Genomic DNA, 18,494 nt, shown 5'->3' on the forward strand with positions numbered 1-18,494 from the left:
ATGGGTGAGAATATTTACTCTGCTTGGAACTTTTTGAGATCCAAGGTGCCTCCATACAAGGTGTCTGGCAAGAAGAGGCTTACAGTCAAAATAACTTGTATGGGAGAGATTTAAGTAATGGGAATTAGGAATGAAAGATTAATAAGTAGAAAAGGTTTTCCTGTATGTTCACCTAATATAAAGTCAACTGTGTTAGACATGAACAGAGAATAGTCTTGTTAAGAAGAATACGACTAATACAAAGTTACCTTTTAACTTAATACAGAGTTACTCTTTATGAAATGCCTTTCTTCTGACATAGTAGGAGACATTTCATCTTTCTTTGGTATCTCTAACATCCTGGCTAAAGATTTAATTTTAATAGCAACTATTATTAGGGGAACCTTGGTGGCTCATTTGGTTAAGTATGCAACTCCTGATCTCAGTTTAGGATTATGAGTTTGAGCCTTGAAAATAGCAACTGTTTTTTTTTTTTTTAACTCAAATTTAGATGTATTTGCCAACTAACATAGGTTTCCCCTTAAGAATTTTGAATAAACGAGTAATTTCCTCCTTTCTTCTATATCATTCTGAAAGTGAACTACAATGAATAAACTTATGTCCATTGTCTTGCTTCAGCACAGTAACACTTGAAGTGACCTAGGAAAATGAAAATGTTTTCCTCAACAATCATACATTTTATACATCTCCAAGTCTTAATTTCCTTTCCATCCCCTTAGTGTTTTATTTAGAAAAAGTCTTTTTTTTTTTTTAAGATATTTATTTATTTGAGAGAGAGAAAGTGAGAAACAGAAGCACAAGCGGAAGGGGAGGGGCAGACAGAGAGGAAGAAGCAGGCACTCGCTGAGCAGGGAGCCCAACGCAGGGCTCCATCCCAGGACCCTAGGATCATGACTTTAGCTGAAGGCAGCTGAGCTACCCAGGTGCCCCTAGAAAAAGTCATTTTTAAATGAAGGGATATATTAGCTTCTTTAATACTATGAAGAAATCTTTAAGTTTTTTACTATTTGTTAAAGATAGCATTTACATTAAAATTTTCATCAAACTAGGGAGAGGCCAGCAGACATTTGAAGTATGTAATTACTTTATCACCACGTTGAATTGTTTTAAGTAGAGACTGTCTCATAGAACTTAACCTTTGCTTTGGGAAGTAATTCTCCTTGCATGACTCTCTACTTTTTAAAAATGTTAGTTGTGTTTTTCATTCAGAGTTTCGTTTCAGGTTATAATCTTTTACAGAATTTTAAGGATTACTTCCTTAAGAATACTTTAGTTCTAATTCAAGCAATCTGTGTACATTAATATCCAGAAGTTAACTTACCCATGTAATTGCAATGGAGTTGTTCTGAATTATTGATTATGGTTCCAAATAATGGTACAGAGTTTTTGCTTAGTAACTTTTCTACTGCCATACCTATTCCTGTTTCAAATCTTACAAGTTGCATATTGGACTTTCTGTAATTACGAAATATGTAGAAGATTGGAGTGGTGAGAAGCCAAGTTTCTAAATTTTGTTTGACTACAACTAATCCTTAATATGGGGTGAATGGTGAGGCCAGGGGAGGAAGTGTTTGCTTTGGTCTTCTTTGTATAACTAATTTATATGATGTCTGGCACTTCCTTTTTCTCAGCAATAGAATTTTCAGATAAAAGTTAGGGTAAATTACTTATCTTGATTTTTTGCAATAATTTATTTGAAATGTAAAATTAGGAATCTTGTATTCTGCTTACTTATTAATGGTTCATATTCAGCTTTCCCATTTTTATACAGTTGTATCTTTACTTGACAAATGTTTTGTCTAAGTGTGTTCATCTGTGTACATGTGTATGTAAACACGATCCAAAGCTTATTTAGAGCAGTTTAAACAATGGTCTCTCTTCCAACAAACTATTTATTGAACAATAGTGTGGCCAGTTCAGTTTGTATTGGTTACATTTTTTTGTTTCAGTTTTTGTTTCTTTGCATTAAGTTCTAGATCTGTATACTGTACTTGTGTTGTCTTTTGTTGGTATTTAATGAGTTCAACTTTTAAAACTAAAATACTTCCCATAGTATACTTTAATTTTTTAATTATTTATATTTAAATTATAAAAATATTTAAATTATAAGGATTCAGTAATCTTTCTGTTGAACCTGGGTTATATGTGCATAAGATAGCTAGCACTTAAAAACATATTATTTTTTCACAGTGCTCCCATTATTACATGTATAAAGTAGTTCATTTCTTACAAATAAATCTTTTTACGTAATATTTTACTTTCTTCAGTAATTTCCGTGTGTAGCACCAATGGGATGCTGAGATCCTTAATCTTTAATATGAGGGGTAACTGTACACCAGATAAGTCTGAGTTTCTCCATGGACTTTTCCTTAGAGTCTAAGATTTAGGTTTTTGGATATTTAATCTTGTGTTCCTTTGCCCAGAGTATTAAATGATGTATTAAATTACTTGGCAGTTTATTGATTTAAAAGTCCTGTCTTCCAACTCATTATTCCAGTAGAAATGATCAGCCCAACTCCATGGTTTTTATTGCTGCTGACTGTTAGCTAGACATTTGACACTTTAATTTATTATCTCCTCCAGCATAATTACCATAAATTCTTACTATTACCTTGGAAAGTACTGAGCATTAGTAAACTCTTCAAGATGTATTAGGAGTCTTGGTTGAAGCATTTTAACCATTATAATTTATTTTGTTCATAGTAATTACATATGAAAAGTGATCCCCTTTTTGAAATAGAGTTCCTCTTAATTGAGGGTCTTTAAGGTGGCTATTTTTATGTGAACACACAATATAACTCATAAAGATTATTCTTTCTTAGAGTACTTAATTGTTATGGTGGTTCATCATTTCTGTATTCCCACATTTTGTTTTTTATGTTTCTTTTTTTCAGTTTTCTTTTGTAATAAAGAGCCTTCAAACAGATTTAAACTGCCTTAGTAGTACAGGGAAAGGTAAAGAAAACTACTGAAACTATTAGACCAAAAGAGACATTTATGGTTAAGGGGAAAAAAAAAACCAACCCTATGTAACATTACTTTATATTAAGTTGACTGCTTAGATTTAAGTTTCTGTTTCTTTTGTTGTTAGTTGTAAAACACTCTGGTGTGGCTTAACAATTAAGGTACAAGTAATGTTTTGAGAATCCTTCCACATTCATATTCTGAAACAAATTTTAGATCTGTTTAAAGTTCCTTTCTTGTAAACAAAAGACCAAAGTACTAAAATCATCAATGATGTTTACTTTTCTTTGCCCTCAAAATTTATCTACAGGGCAGTAAATTTAAGAATAGTCAACATTTATTGTGATATTACACCTTAACTACTTGTTACTAAATCTTGGTTTTTCTTCAGGCTAGTAGCTTGTAGTTCTGACCCATTTCAAACTGAAGTTCTTTAAGCATATGTCATATTCTGCATGCATTTATTGGCCTAATACATGTTTTGTATCAAATAATGCTAATTATAAATTGGGGACCTTGTCCCTTAACATCTTTCTAGAGATGTTAAGGTTTGTTAAACAACCTACTAAACTTTTACTGTGGCAATAAAATGCTGGTAAAAATGAAAACCAAAACAATGGAGAAAATCAGTGAAACCAGAAGTTGCTTCTTCAAAAAGATCAACCAAATTGGCAAAACTTTAGCTAGATGGACTAAGGAAGAAAAGTCTCAAATTACTAAAATCAGAAATTAAAGTGGGGACATTACTACCAATTCTATAAAATGAAAGGATTACAAGAGGGTACTGTGAATGACTGTGCACCAACAAATTGGATATTGTAGATGAAATGAACAAATTTCTAGAAACATAAAACCTGACAAGGCTAAATCATGAAGAAACAAAATCTGAAAAGACCTGTAGCTAGTAAGGCAATTGATTCAGTAATCAAAATTCTTCCAGCAGAGAAAAGCACCAGACCTAATGGCTTTACTGGTGAATTTTACCAACCATTTAAAAATCACAGGGGTTCCTGGGTGGCTCAGTTGGTTAAGTGTCCGACTTTTGATTTTGGTTCAGGTTGTGATCTCAGGGTCATGCCATCAAGCCCTACATTGGACTCTGTGCTCAATGGGGAGTCTGCTTGATATTCTCTCCTCTGTCCCTCCACCCGCTCTCTTTTTGTCTCTAAGATAAGTAAATACATCTTTAAAAAGTAGTGCCAATCCCTCTCCAGCTTTTCCAAAAAATTTCAGAGAAGGATACTCTTCCTAACTCATTCTTTTTCCAGTATTACCATGATACCAAAGCCAGACAAAGATGCTAGAAGAAAACTAAAGAACAGTGTTCCTTGTGAACATTGATGTAAAAATCTTTAGCAGAATACTAGTAAATTGAATTCAGCAACATATGAAAAGATTACATGCCCTGACCAAGTGGGATTTATTACTGAAATTCAAGGATGGTTCAACAGATGAAAATCCATCAGTGCAAACATACTATGTTAACAGAATGAAGGGAATAAAACATTTGACCTTAATTGATGCAGAAAAGGCATTTCACAAAAATCAACACCCTTTTCTGATAAAAATTCAAAAAAGCTTCTAATGGAAGAAAACTACATCAACATAATAAAAGCCATATATAAAAAACCAATGTTGATTATAGATTTACTTAAAGCTTTTCCTCCAAGTTCAGGAACAAGGCAAAGATGCTGTTTTCACCACTTCTCTTCAACATAGTACTTGTAAATTCTAGCCAGAGCAGTTAGATAAGAAAAAGAAATAAAAGACATCTAAATTAGAAAGGAAGAAACAAAATTTTTGTAGATGATATGACCTCTTATGTAGAAAACTATAGAGACTCCCCAGAAATCCGTTAAAACTAATAAATGAATTTAATAAAGTAGCAGGAGACAAAATCAACACACATACACATGGATTGTGCTTCCATAAACTAACAGTGAACAGTCTGAAAAGGACATAATAAAAGCAATTCGATTTGTAATAGCATCAAAAGAATAAAATACTGGGGCATCTGGGTGGCTCAATTGGTTAAGTGTCCAATTTTTTATTTTGGCTTGGGTCATTATCTCAGGGTGGTGAGATGGAGCTCTGCATTGGGCTCTGCACTGGACATGGAACCTGCTTAATTCTCTCACTCACCCTCTGCTCCCCCTTAAAAAAAAAAATCAAGAGAATAAAATACTTAGGAATTAACTTCATCAAGGAGGTAAAAGATTTGTACAATGAAAACTGTATAACATTGCTTAAAATGACATAACTAAATGGAAACATCCCATGTTTATGAACAGATTTGATGTTAAAATGTCAGTACTACCCAAAGTCATCTGTAGATTTAATGCAATCCTATCAAAATCCAAATGACATTTTTTGCTGAAATAGAAAAACCCATTCTAAAATTCATAGGGAATCTGACAGGACCGAGAATACCAACGTATTTTTTTTTAATTGTGGATTAGTTGACATACAGTATATTAGCTTGAAGTATACAACAGTGATTCAGCCTTTGTATACACTGTAAAATGTATACCTCAATAAATCTAGTTATCATCTGTCAGCATACAAAATTAATATAATATTGTTGGCTGTATTCCCCATGTGGTGCATAATATCCCCTGTAACTTATTTTGTAACTGGATGTTTGTACTCCTTGATTCCCTTTGTTCATTTTGCTCCACCCTGCACCCACCAAAACAATCTTAAAAAAGAACAAAATTAGAGGACTCACACATTCCATTTTCAAAACTTTTGTGAAAGCTACAGTAATCAAAACTGTGGTACTGGCATAAAGACAGACTTACAGACTAATGTAAGAAAATAGCCCAGAAATAAACCCTTGCATTGCATATATGGTCAAATGATTTTTGAGAAGGTACCAACACCATGGAGAAAGGACAGTCCTTTTAACAGATGGTGACTGGGACAGCTGGATAGCCAAAGAAGGAAGTTGGAGCTTTACCTAATGCTGTATATAAAAATAAACACAAAATGAATGAAAGACTTGAATATAACAGCTAAAGTATGAAACTCTTAGAAGAAACAGGGCTAAAGCATCATAACTTTGGATTTGGCAATGATTTCTTAAATATTGTCACCAAAGGGGCCAGCCAAGAGGGCTTTTTCAGTCCCTAACTAACCCCAGCTCCAAGACACCCCAGTTCCCAGGGATACCTGCTACAATCTGCATATCTGAGAGAGAAGAGGCTGTGGAGCTGGGGCTGCCAGACCTATTAAGAGTTGACTGCTTTAAGGAAGTCAAAGGGTGAATACCACAAAACATAATGAGGAAGGTATGGATTGATATCCCCAAGATTCTGCATCTCAACAACCTCCCAGCTGGTGTCTGTATTCGCCATCCCCAGGCCACTGGGCTTTACTTTGAACAATGAGGACATAAGATGCCTAAGGGAAAAGCACAACACTAATAAAGGAAAATAACCATTAAGCTATGGAAGCCACACCAACCAAATGATTAGTCACACCAGACTCCCTGACCCTTGGGTGATTCCAGGAAAACACACACAGCCCAGAGCACGGATACACTGATCATGACCCCACAGACAGCAGGAGGAAAGACAGTAGGCTGGTTCAGCATTATGAGAGAGGGACTCTGGCATTTTCAAGAAGAGTCAATACTGAGATCTGAGACAAGACTGTATTAGTCTTCTGGTCCCAGACCCAATGCCTGGGAACTGAGAGTATGTGTTCGGGTTCAGGGTGGAATATGGGTTTCCTTTTGAAAACCACGGACATCTGTGGAGGTTATCATCACCACCATTACTCATTAAGAACCTGAGGAAGAAATGCCTTGGAGGTGAGGTGCCCTCAGTTAATCCCATTTACATTTCTTCCCAAAAAAAAGATTCTGAGTTGACAAGAGAAGCTCAAAGAGGGGCGCCTGGGTGGCTCAGTGGGTTAAGCCGCTGCCTTCGGCTCAGGTCATGATCTCAGAGTCCTGGGATCGAGTCCCGCATCGGGCTCTCTGCTCAGCAGAGAGCCTGCTTTCCTCTCTCTCTCTGCCTGCCTCTCCGTCTACTTGTGATTTCTCTCTGTCAAATAAATAAATAAAATCTTTAAAAAAAAAAAAAAAAAAAAAAAAAAAAAGAGAAGCTCAAAGTAATGATTGAGCATTTTGAATTTAAATTCATTAAACTCAAAAATTCAGAGCTAAAGTTTCCAAAGTTCATCTGAGCACTCCTTCCATTTTCTAGATAAATGGAAGTGAATTACCCAGGGTCACCTGGAGAGCCAGTGGTATAATTGAGACTCACCTCTAGTCTTCTACCTCCATTTGATTTTTCCAGAGCAGTGATATTCATTTTTGCTCAGCTACCCTAAAAGCCCCTTCTGTGTTTCAGTGCATTTCTTGTTGCTGTTACAACATAGCAAAAAATGAGGACACTTCAGGGGGCATCCCTGTCCAAGGCTTGGACTTGCTTACTAATTAGTGTGACTTGGCTGATTAGAGTCAGATAAAATAGCCAGGTTGTTCTTAAGATGGATGGATTTTAGAAAGGGAAAATAAAATCCTAAGCTCACATGCATATATGCCACCAGTTGGCTCAGGAAAAGCTAATCAAGGCTAATCAAGGTTTGTTAGGCAGTGTTGGCTGTTGATTTGAAAGTGGTTTGAAGACCACCTTGCTTTCTTTTTCTTTACTGAGAGCTTCTACTAGTCCATGAAAGGTGTCAACACAGATGACTCCACCCTAATCAGGATCATGGTCACTGAAGTTTGATCTTATACAAACAAAAGAGATGTTCAGTCAGGTGTATCAGAAGACTGTAGGCACAATTATTGCAATTGACAACAGTGGAGATTAGCAAAGTCTCCCTCTGGCCTTTATGGGCCAGTAGGAGGTATTTTTTTAAATGAGTGAAGCCTTCAAAGCTTATCCTTCAAAACAATGACTGACCCCCAGGCACCAGTATCAATTATCACCTAACTGAAAGAGCTTTTTACTAAGGGGCTGTGTCAGAATAACGGATTTGCACGTGTAGTTATTGCCTTAATTCCAGTGTTAATTTTTCTCCATATACAATGTAAAGCCATATCTTGTAGTATTTATAAAGCATAATTCTCACTGGTCTTACTCTAATCAGAATACCAAAGAGAACATAAATCAAAATCTCTAAAAGGGGGAGGAGAATTAAATTGGAACAAAACTTTGGATTTAGCAATGATTTCTTGATCTGACACTGAAAGCACAGGTAACAAAAGAAAAAAAGAAAAATTGGACTTCATAGAAATTTTTTTTAAATTGTGCCCTAAAAGCCACGGTCAACAGAATGTAAAGGCAACCCATAAGAGAAAACATTTGTAAATTGTGTATCCAACAAGTAATTAATAACCAGTGTAGAAAATTACTAAAAATACAACTATGAAACAAACAACTCTATTCAAAAATGGGCAAAGGACTTGAACAGACATTTCTCTAAAGAAGTTCTGTGAATGGCCAATAAGTACATGAAAAGATACACGTCATCATTAATTATTAGGAAAAAGCAAATTAAAACTACAGTGAGTACTATCTCATACCCATTAGGATGCATATCAAAAACCAGAAAACAAGTGTTGGCAGGAATGTGGAGGAATTGAAACCTTGTACACTCTTGGCGGGAATTTAAAATGTGACAGCCACTTTGGAAAACAGTATAGCAGTTTTTCAAAAAATTAAAAATTGTATAACCATATGGTCCAGCAATTCCACTTTTAAGTATATAACCCTCAAAAAACTGAAAGCAGGATTTTGAATATATATTTGTATGCTGGTGTTCTTAGCAACATTATTGATGAGAGCTGAAGCGTTGAATCAATCCAAATGCATCCATCAACATTTGAATAGATAAGTACATTCTGGTATCTGCATACAATAGAATATTACTAAGCCTTAGGAAAGAAATTCTGCAATATGCAATAACATGGATAAACCTTGAGGTCATATGCTAAGTGAAACAACCGGTCACAAAAGGCAAATACCATATGATTCCATTTAACAAGAAGTACTTCAAAGCAAACTTAAGACAGAAAAAGAATGGTGGTTGCCAGGGACTGTGGGGAGAGGAGAATGGGAGTTATATTTAATAGGTATAGAGTTTTAGTTTCACAAGATGAAAAGAGTTGTTGGGGATGTGGATGGTAGTGATAGTTGAACAAAGTTATGAATGTATTTAATACTACTGAACTGTATACTTAATTGTTAAGATGGTAAATTTTGTGTGTATTTATTTTTCTGGTTTAAAAAATGGCAAAAAGTTAAACAGTGCTTTAAATAATAAGGTACATTTTTCTAAAAATTGTTTTCCTATTAAAGTCAAATCTGGCTGCCAAATTGATACCAAAATATAAAACAAAGGTTATTTACTCTAATAAACAGAACTGATTTTCTCTGCTTTGTTCTTTTGTATGTATTATGTAATTTCATTTCTTTGCTATTTGAAGTGAAATTATAACTGATTTTTATTGAATAATGCTACTTTGGCAGGTAATAGTAATCTTATGTAGTAGTGTATTAGTTTTCTGTTGCAACATAGCATATTACCATAAACTTAGATCCTTAAAAGAACATCCTCTTGTCAACTCACAGTTCTGTAGATTAGAAGCTAAATTGTGCTCAGCCAAGTTCTTTGTCTAGAGTTTCACAATGCCAAAAGGTGCTGGCCAGCCTGGGCCCTCATCTGAAGGCTTGGGAGAATAATTTACCTCCACGCTCATTCTAGTTGCTGGCATAATCTAGTTCCTTACAGCTAGCTCTAAGTCTGAGATCCACATTTCCTGACTGACTTCTCAGCCAAGGGCCACTCTGCTCCTAGAGCCTACCTACAGTCCTCCCCTGGCCTTTGCATCTTGGAAGCCAGCAAAAATAATGTGTCATGTCCTTCTCACCTTTGTTTCTGACTTGCCTTTCTGCTCTCAACCAAAGTAAACTTTCAACTTTTAAAGGGCTCTCCTGATTGTATCTGACCCAACTGAGCTATCTGTATCTTAACATCCATTTACTTGGGACTTTAATGACATCTATAAAACCTCCCTCACAGCCTGACTTAGTTTGGAGTTTGATTAAATAATGGGGGATGGGAATTTGGGGAGTCCATCTTTAGTATTCTGTCACAAGGAGTATTTGATCCACAAAACATTTTTATAGGGCTGATGTAAAGTGCACTTGATTTAGATTCTGAAGGTCTTGGGTTCTGCTTGACTCCTTAGGAATTCCGAACTTGGGCTGTTATGTTCTTGAGACTGGAAATTGTCTTACTCATCTGTGTAGCCCCAGTGCCTTGGCAGTGTCTTGTATGTAAGCAGGAACGCAGAATATATCAATTAAATGAAATCATACTAAGATAATTCTACATCTCTCTTTTCATCTTCATTGTCATCAGAGGTTCCTTCTGAATTAAAACTGAGCTGATGAATGCATATATAAGTCTATGAAAACTCTAAGTCATTACTATAGGAATAACATACAATATCCTCACTTAATTTTTAAGTTAAATGTTATGACTAGTGAGCAGAAGTAGGACATTGATCTTCTGACACACTAGATTCCTAACCTTTAATAACTATAAGGTTAGGAATCTAGTGTGTCAGAAGATCAATGTCCTACTTCTGCTCACTAGTCATAACATTTAACTTAATATATATATAAATATATATCTATATAGAGAGATATATAAGTATATCTCTATATATTTATCTATCTATATATTTATAAATATATAGATATATATTATAGATTTATATAATATAAATACATCTCTCTCTATATATATAAAGCATATATCTATATTTCTTTAGGTTTTACAAAACCCCTTTTTAAAATCTGCCTTTTAATGAACTTATTCAAGAGCCTTTAAAACTAAGTACAAATAGTATGACCTTTTATACAGATGAGAATAAACTAAAAAATTTAACCAGGGTCATCTACTAATAAGCAAAGCTAGAGATTTAAATGCAGTCCTCCTGCATAGGAAATACTGCTTGTACTTGCAAGTTCCCCATCTCTTTTATTTTAAATAAAATATTTTTATTTTTATATCTTTATCTTTATTTTAAAGTGTTTTGTCTTAGTCACTTTGCCAGCTCAAAAGAAAACAAGATCCTATCTGTACTTGTGGAAGTTTATGTTAATATTGTGTAACTGATATTAAACCTAAATGTTCTGTCCACCCTGTTGGTATAAAGATATTTTGAGCAGATTGTGAACAAGAAAAAAAATCGTGCTTTATTAGCAAAATTACCTAGTATGTTAATTTGCTCAAAATTTGATGTTTGGTTTTATGCACTTTGTCGCTATTAACATCCTTCTGTTTTCATACAGATTTCAATAAATGAGTAATTTTAGAAGCATTATTTTAGAGATATGTACTTGTCACAGTCAACATCTTGTTCTTCTAAAAAGAAGATTTTAAGATATCTTAAAAAACTTTTTTAAAGATTTCAAGATATTTTAATATCTTTATTTTAAAGTGTTTTAATAGGAGTTTTGTACCCTTTATACTTAGAATTTTAAGGTATGTCTGAGGATGGGAGTAAGTTACAAATTTTTTCTTCTAATGCCTTGGAACTCAATTCAGTTTTCTGCATTTTCTAGTATTCATTTCTTGATTTTTCTCCCACTTTTTTGCCTGTAAGCCCTCATCCCATTATGTAGCATAACTCTTTTAATTCTATTTTTAGACTATTAGAAATCCTCTCAATCAAATTAAAGGAAGTAAATGGGAACAGAGGTCAGTCCCGACATGTAGAAACTCGTAGGGAGCACTGATATGTGCATCTGCATGTACTTACGTGCTGTTTTCTTCTCTGTAAGACATGAAAAATCACTTTCCTTTATTTTTTCTATTTTCCTTTTATTGTCGCTATTAAATTTGTAGTATGCATAATCCAGGGACAAAATCCCCCAAAATACAGTGCTGCTTATCTTTCAAGAACTTTAGGCACAAAATGGGGGACAGGACACATTGGTACTGCAGATTCTCATTTCTGTTGGTTTTACAGAAGGCTTTCTTGGATATTAGGATGAGGTGGTGGCTTTTTTTCATATGCGAAGCGTAGTAATCTAGATATTAAGGACTTTTTTTTATCTGTTTCATGTTTGGTACCAAACTAGCTTCTTGGTTTTAATATGTGTGGATGATGGATACCTGTTTGGTATAGGGGTTTGAGGGGTAGATTGGAGGAGGTGGGAGGAAGTACAGGGTGTTTAAAACCTATCTGGCTGTATTTCACAGGCACTTCAGCTGCTTTCCCGAACCAAAGCCCAGTATCACAAACTAGAGCTGGTTGCCTCAGCAGGTGTCCCGCTCATGTGACTGATGATCTTACAGTCCTGCTGAATGAACCTGCACATTGTAACTCTGCTCTCTTTTCTTTGATTCTGCTTCATTGCCTTACCCTAGATCAGGCAAATAGGATTCCGTCACTAATAAACTGGTGAAAAGTGTTGAAAAGATGCCATAGATAGGTGGTTGTACTCTGACTCAATGTGCATTTGAAACGTTCTTCTTAGTAAGTTTGGAACTTTTCTAAGCACAGCTACATAAAATGCCTCAGAGTTGTGTGTGTCTGTGTGTGTTCTTCCTAATCTTAGTTAAAGTGTAATGTGTTATAAAATAACTTACGAAGTGTATTTTATTTTGGTACTACTTAAGAAGTCACCTTGCAAGTTCCATTTAGTTCAGTTAACTTGGAAATTCTGGCCATTTGCTGACTTAAAGAAAATACCAACCCACAGAATGATTTTAGAGAATCTTCCTCAAGTGTGCTTCTGGGAGAAATCAGTATTTTTTTTACTTAAAACCAACTTTGATTTCCTTATTTCCAATACTTTGTGCAGGTAGTTTCTCTGTGGTTTAGGATTATGAATTAAGCAACAATCTCTCTGTTTCAGTATGAAATTTAATACAAATCTTTCTTGTGTGTTCAGCGGCCATTGCAGTCATTTGGACAGACAGGAAAAAGGTCTAAGGTATAGTAAATATTTTGTGCTGGCATGCCAAGGGCCTTCCTTCATGCTTGATGAATCCTTGTTTTCATACAGCGCTGCATTCAGTTTAGTTTTGTCATATTTTGTTTGGGGCAGAAAGCTTATTTTGTTTTATTTGGGGTTTTTGCCTTGCCTAGTCGCTTTTGTGCATTGCTTCTATATCTCTAATGGTTCTCTGTAGAGAAAATGGCTTTCTTACCATTCTTTGGGTTTTGAAATTGAAATTAGTCCCATCCTTGCTATTGCTACAGTTTTTGAAACTGCAGTTATTGTTTTCACTCTTAACAGCGTTTTGTGATATTTAATGATATATTTAACTTGCACATTTCACCTACTTTTATACATGGCCGAAACTATAAAGAAACTTAAGAAACTCTAGGGGGCTTTTGGATATGCCCTAGATTTGTGAAATGTAGTGTTAATTTTAAATACTTTTCTTTAGTCAAGCTCAAAGTTAAAGCTAGTTCGGAGCCTTGCAGTGTGTGAAGAATCTCCACCACCCCCTACAGCAGAGATATCACAGGAGAACCAGGTAAAACAAAAACAAAAAACACAAAAACAAAAAACAAAACAAGAAAATTGTTATTTAAAGACATGGTGCAGTAACCTGCTTCCTGGAGAATATTTTTTCATTGGGTTAAATAAAAGTTGTATATGCATGTGTGTGCATTATGTATGTGTTTTCATTTGTTTGTTTTATTTTTAATGAGTGAAACTGATTTCATAATCGGTGCCACTGAAGATACAAATGAAAAGGTGGAAAAACCTTGTTATTTCAATCTGAGGCTTAGTGTAGTAGCTTCCCTCTGGAAAAATGTAGGAACTACATACCTAACTGGGAATATGGCTGTAAAGGATTATATATTATTGAAAAGTTATAAAATATTAATGTAATACTTAGAGTGATTGTAATTGTGGTGAAATTTGCACTTTTGATTTTGGCTTTTATGAATTTGTTAAACACTTACTGCTTGTGTGTGATGAGGAAACGACCCAGACTTTGGCTTGATGTATTATTTTACTTATTAACCTGAATGCATGGTGAAGCCAGTTTTCTAGTTAGGTTGGCTGTAATAGTTTAATACTTCTAATATCTCTTCTGTCTGTGCTTGTAAAATATTGAACAAGTGAGGTTTAAGCAAATGGTTCAGTTTGCTTTTTGTATTTTCTTTAATGCTATAACTTCACTTTTCTCATCATCTCAGCTATGCCCTGATCTTCGTCTCGTGTTACCTTTGGATATTTATACATAAATGTTTTAGGACCCTCTTACCAGTGTCATCAAGTGTGATAACTTTGCCTGTTGATGGTGTGTTCTACTTCTTAAGGGTTTGAGCACTGACATCCCTTTATATCCCAATAATCCACTTTCAAAGAATTAAAGCAACTTCCTGGCTACTTAAGAAACTGTGACTAAAAAGAGGAAGGAAAAAAATGGTTATGGCAGGTTGTACTTTTTTTTTTTTAAATAAGTGCCAGTTGTACATTTATTAATTCAAAAGACTTATACTTTACCTTGATTTAGAAGCTGATACCTCAAAACCCTCCTATAGATATTGAAGATAGTTGTCACATATTTAGAACGTGTTGAGTTCTTTAAAAACACTTCACTTCTTTGTTTCCAAAATACAAGAAAAGGAAGTTTTTGAAAATAAATTATTTATTGTCAGTGAGTATATACAGATTCATTTCCTTTGAAATTTGTTCAAGTGTCAGGAACATGGGGTTCAAAATTTGTGATTTTTATTTAAAATTAAACTACATGGTTAGAAGACAGTTACATATTCTATAAAGTAGATACACTTCAGTAATAAAATAATGAATGAACTTTCTAACAAGAAGCTAAAATATAATCAAAATATTTTATTAAGAATTATTGCCTGGAGAACATTTTTAAATGTTAACCTTTGGCTTTTACATGGTTGTTTACAAGGCTGAAGAGTTATGATACACTTTGGAAGAAATCAATGAAATTTTTTTGAAATAGCAATTTTAAAAGTTATATTGTAAAAGTTAGAGTAAACACCTTGTACAAGGTGAAACAATGAATATTATAAGGTTTTTTGAAAATTCATTTCTTCATTCCGTTGTCCAATATGTTGCGTCATCTTAGCCTCCTGGAATTAATCCAAGGATATTGAGAAAATGAGAAAGGTCGGGCATTCATAAGTCTGTTAATATGGAAAAAGTACATACTTTTTGAGAAAAAGTGTAATGTGATCTTAGGTTTTATTCAGTATATTTTAACCTGATCTGAAAAATATTAGAGGGAAAATTCTCACAGTACAACAAATATGTCTAGTGAAAATTTATAGGAGAAAAAATTAATATCAAGAGTGTATGTTGTATATTAATGTATATGTTATTGATCAGAGATAATTTTTGTGTTTATATAAAGTTCAAGGAGCTGAGTTTATAGCATGTGAATAATGAATAAGGTATTCATGCCAGAGTTCAGTATTCCACTTAATAGATTCTTTCTCAATTTCTCTTGGATATAGTAATTCTTTTCTTTTCAGATAATAACCCATTATTATTCTCTTAATAAAAGATACTGCTTTTAGTAGAAATTTATCTTCTTCTAGAAGCCTTGAGTTAACTAAAGTGCACCTAAATGGGTATTAGAAAATGAACTATTTCTCATAAAATGTGGTAGTATCTAATTCTTGGCAGTAGAGACACTTTCCAACTGATAATGCCTGCTTCAGAATGTGATTTTTGAGGAATTAATCCGGAGTAAAACTCATTATTCAAAAGGTTGAGAGGCAATTAAAAGAGAGATGTCACTTGTGTCTGATGAGAGCTTATGAGAGGGAAGTGACCTCAATAACAGATGTCAATGACAGTGAAGAGTAAAGGAATTACAGCTTTCTCTGGAGATGTTGCTATCCTTCCAGTTATTTATAGTGAGAAGAGTTCATTTAAAAGGACTACTGAGTTTAAAATATGTCTCATTTATTTGCTACTAGAAACAAGGCCTCGGTACTAATGGAAAGCAAGGCCTCAGTGTATGAAGCCTACTGGATTTTTAAATACAGTTCATCTTGATAAAATAATTTAATATCTGTAATTAAAACGTAGGGCTTTGGGAAGGGAATTTAGAAATGAAATCTGGGGGCGCCTGGGTGGCTCAGTGGGTTAAGCCGCTGCCTTCGGCTCAGGTCATGATCTCAGAGTCCTGGGATCGAGTCCCGCATCGGGCTCTCTGCTCGGCAGAGAGCCTGCTTCCCTCTCCCTCTCTCTCTCTCTCTGGCTGCCTCTCTGTCTACTTGTGATTTCTCTCTGTCAGATTAATAAATAAAATCTTTAAAAAAAAAAAAAAAAAAAGAAATGAAATCTGATCGTGGAAGTTCCTTTTAGTGAAGGTCTAAATGTGAAATCTTTTCTTCCAACATGGATTTCATAGATTATTCTTGAGTTGGCATAGAATGTGTAAATCAGGAAAACTTCTGTAATGTTCTACTTCTGAAACATAGTTTCATTTTTAAATATCTGTTTTACATTTAGGAACAGAATAAGGAAAGTAGATTAGAAAATGAGTCATTATGAAAAAAATGACTTACCAGTTGATAAAGATATGAAGTTGATTAATGTATGAAGTTTGGTAAGCAAGACAAAGGAGGGCATAAAGCCAAGTATTCATCATTCTAATAAAAATTGCCCATGCAGAGCTTTTGCCCTATATTCTAAGCACAAATTTGAACTATGGTAGGATGAGAAGCAGAAGTAAAAGAAGGTAAACATAGCAGTCAGCAAATCTATAGGAAAAAAATGCATACGTATATATATGAGATCTGGAATTCTGCCAAATACTATTTGAAAAAAAAATATGTGCCGGGGCAGGGACAGGTTAATAAAATTCTTGTGGCTACAAGTTCAACCACTGAAACTTATATCCCCTTTGATGTTGACTTATTAGACCTATTTCCACCACAGCTATCACCCAAAAAAGTGAAGTAATTGTCTGATCAATGTTTTTCATCACTAAAGAATAGTATTATGTAGTCAACATATAGATCATACTTCTGTCGTTAGTAGAAATGGTCTGGAAGTTATTCTACCTTTATAACTTCACCTGAATAAACAGAGCTGTGTGACTTTTTCTTTTCTTTTCTTTTCCTTTTTTTTTGCCCTCTTAGGCTATGTGAATTCGTTTACAATTACTTGTTTGGTTTCTGAAATTACATGTAATGACACTATTTTTGAAATGAAATGTAGAATTCCTTCTTCTTTTCAGTTTTATAGGATATGATTACTTCCCAATTAAATATTACATATCCAGAAGGAAAACAGTCTTATTTGAAACCTGTCTCAATCTTTGTGGTGATTGAAGGAAGAACAGTAATGTGTAAATCATAAATTAAAAATAATCAGTTGTGTGGATTTGGTTTTGGAAAGCTTTACTTATATATTTATATGGCAAGAGAATGGAGGAATATGAGATTATAATGGATACTGAAAAAATTATTTTTTAGGTATTGGCTTGTTAATTGTTACTGTCGTCATGATTGATGATAATTATTATTCTTTTCTTTGGCCAGTGATAATTATTATTCTTTTGTTTGGCCGTGGCTTCTCCAGTACAAAAATAGGTTAAGAAGACCTTGCTTCTGATCCTCTAGAGGTTTCACAAGTAGCTCTTTTCTGAGTAATATGGAAAACTCTCTGAAGTAATTTAGAGGATATGTTTCAATTGATATATTCAACTCAAACATTAATTTTAACATATTCTATCAAGACTTAGATAAAAGTGATAAAAATATTAAGTTGTATTCCATTTTGAAAAATCTAGTTGAATAGCATAAAAATCTTTGTCCCTTTCCTCCTCTGTACAGTTTTGTGTTACTCAAAAAATGAAAATATGTGGTATTAACTAAATTGCTTTATATTTTCATTTATAACCGATTTTGCCTTCCAACAGGAGAAAATTCAGATCCAGTTAACACAATCATTTGAGAAAGAGGAGAAGCCCTCAAAAGATGAAGCAGAAAAAGAAAAAGCCAGTGATAAGTTGCCCAGAAAAATGTTATCAAGAGGTTTGCAATTTATTTCTGTGTTTTCAAACAAAATTTTAATTTTAACATCAATAATGCCATCCTTTACCCCCAGAAAAATTAAAAATAGTATATCTGCAGTAAAAATGCTAACAGAACAGACCGAAGGGATGATAGAATATTTGCTAATCTGGGCAAAATGACATAACACAAATCTGGACATTAGTAAGATGCTTCAGCCAAAAAACTGCAACATAGGCCAGAATCACTGAGGCAGGTAACTGTTCTTGACCTCTTATTGGTCTCTCATAATGAAATACTGGAATCACTGTAATTTGCATACTTGATTCCACTAAAAATAATATTGCTCTTTAATTCTTTATGATACAACGAGCTGATGCCAAAATATTCTGTATCCAGTAAGAATATTCTTGGAAACCCAGAATGTTTATCTTTCATAATCAGTTTCAAGGAACTCCACCATCATCTGGCATTGCAAGTTAATAAAAATTTCTTTGATTTATAAACTCAGTTACATTGGCCAGTGTTA

At 34.1% G+C, this 18,494-nt stretch overlaps 1 protein-coding gene across 10 annotated transcripts in view; it reads left to right on the plus strand.

Moving 5' to 3' along the window:
• The window catches only part of R3HDM1 (R3H domain containing 1), a 204,340-nt gene that overhangs the window by 74,127 nt on the left and 111,719 nt on the right, over nucleotides 1-18,494 (plus strand). For 6 of the 10 annotated variants that reach the window (XM_059166718.1, XM_059166720.1, XM_059166721.1 and 3 more), the window contains exons 4-6: nucleotides 12,891-12,932; nucleotides 13,393-13,482; nucleotides 17,872-17,986. The exons of 1 other annotated variant lie outside the window; for it this stretch is intronic. In XM_059166718.1, the coding sequence (XP_059022701.1) occupies nucleotides 12,891-12,932; nucleotides 13,393-13,482; nucleotides 17,872-17,986 (247 nt within the window). Of the gene's footprint in view, nucleotides 1-12,890; nucleotides 12,933-13,392; nucleotides 13,483-17,871; nucleotides 17,987-18,494 lie in introns of those variants that run through there. 3 more of the 10 variants (XM_059166722.1, XM_059166726.1, XM_059166727.1) reach the window with 1 other exon arrangement.

This window comes from Mustela lutreola, chromosome 3, assembly GCF_030435805.1.
Source record: "Mustela lutreola isolate mMusLut2 chromosome 3, mMusLut2.pri, whole genome shotgun sequence".
In the NCBI taxonomy this organism is placed as follows: domain Eukaryota; kingdom Metazoa; phylum Chordata; class Mammalia; order Carnivora; family Mustelidae; genus Mustela; species Mustela lutreola.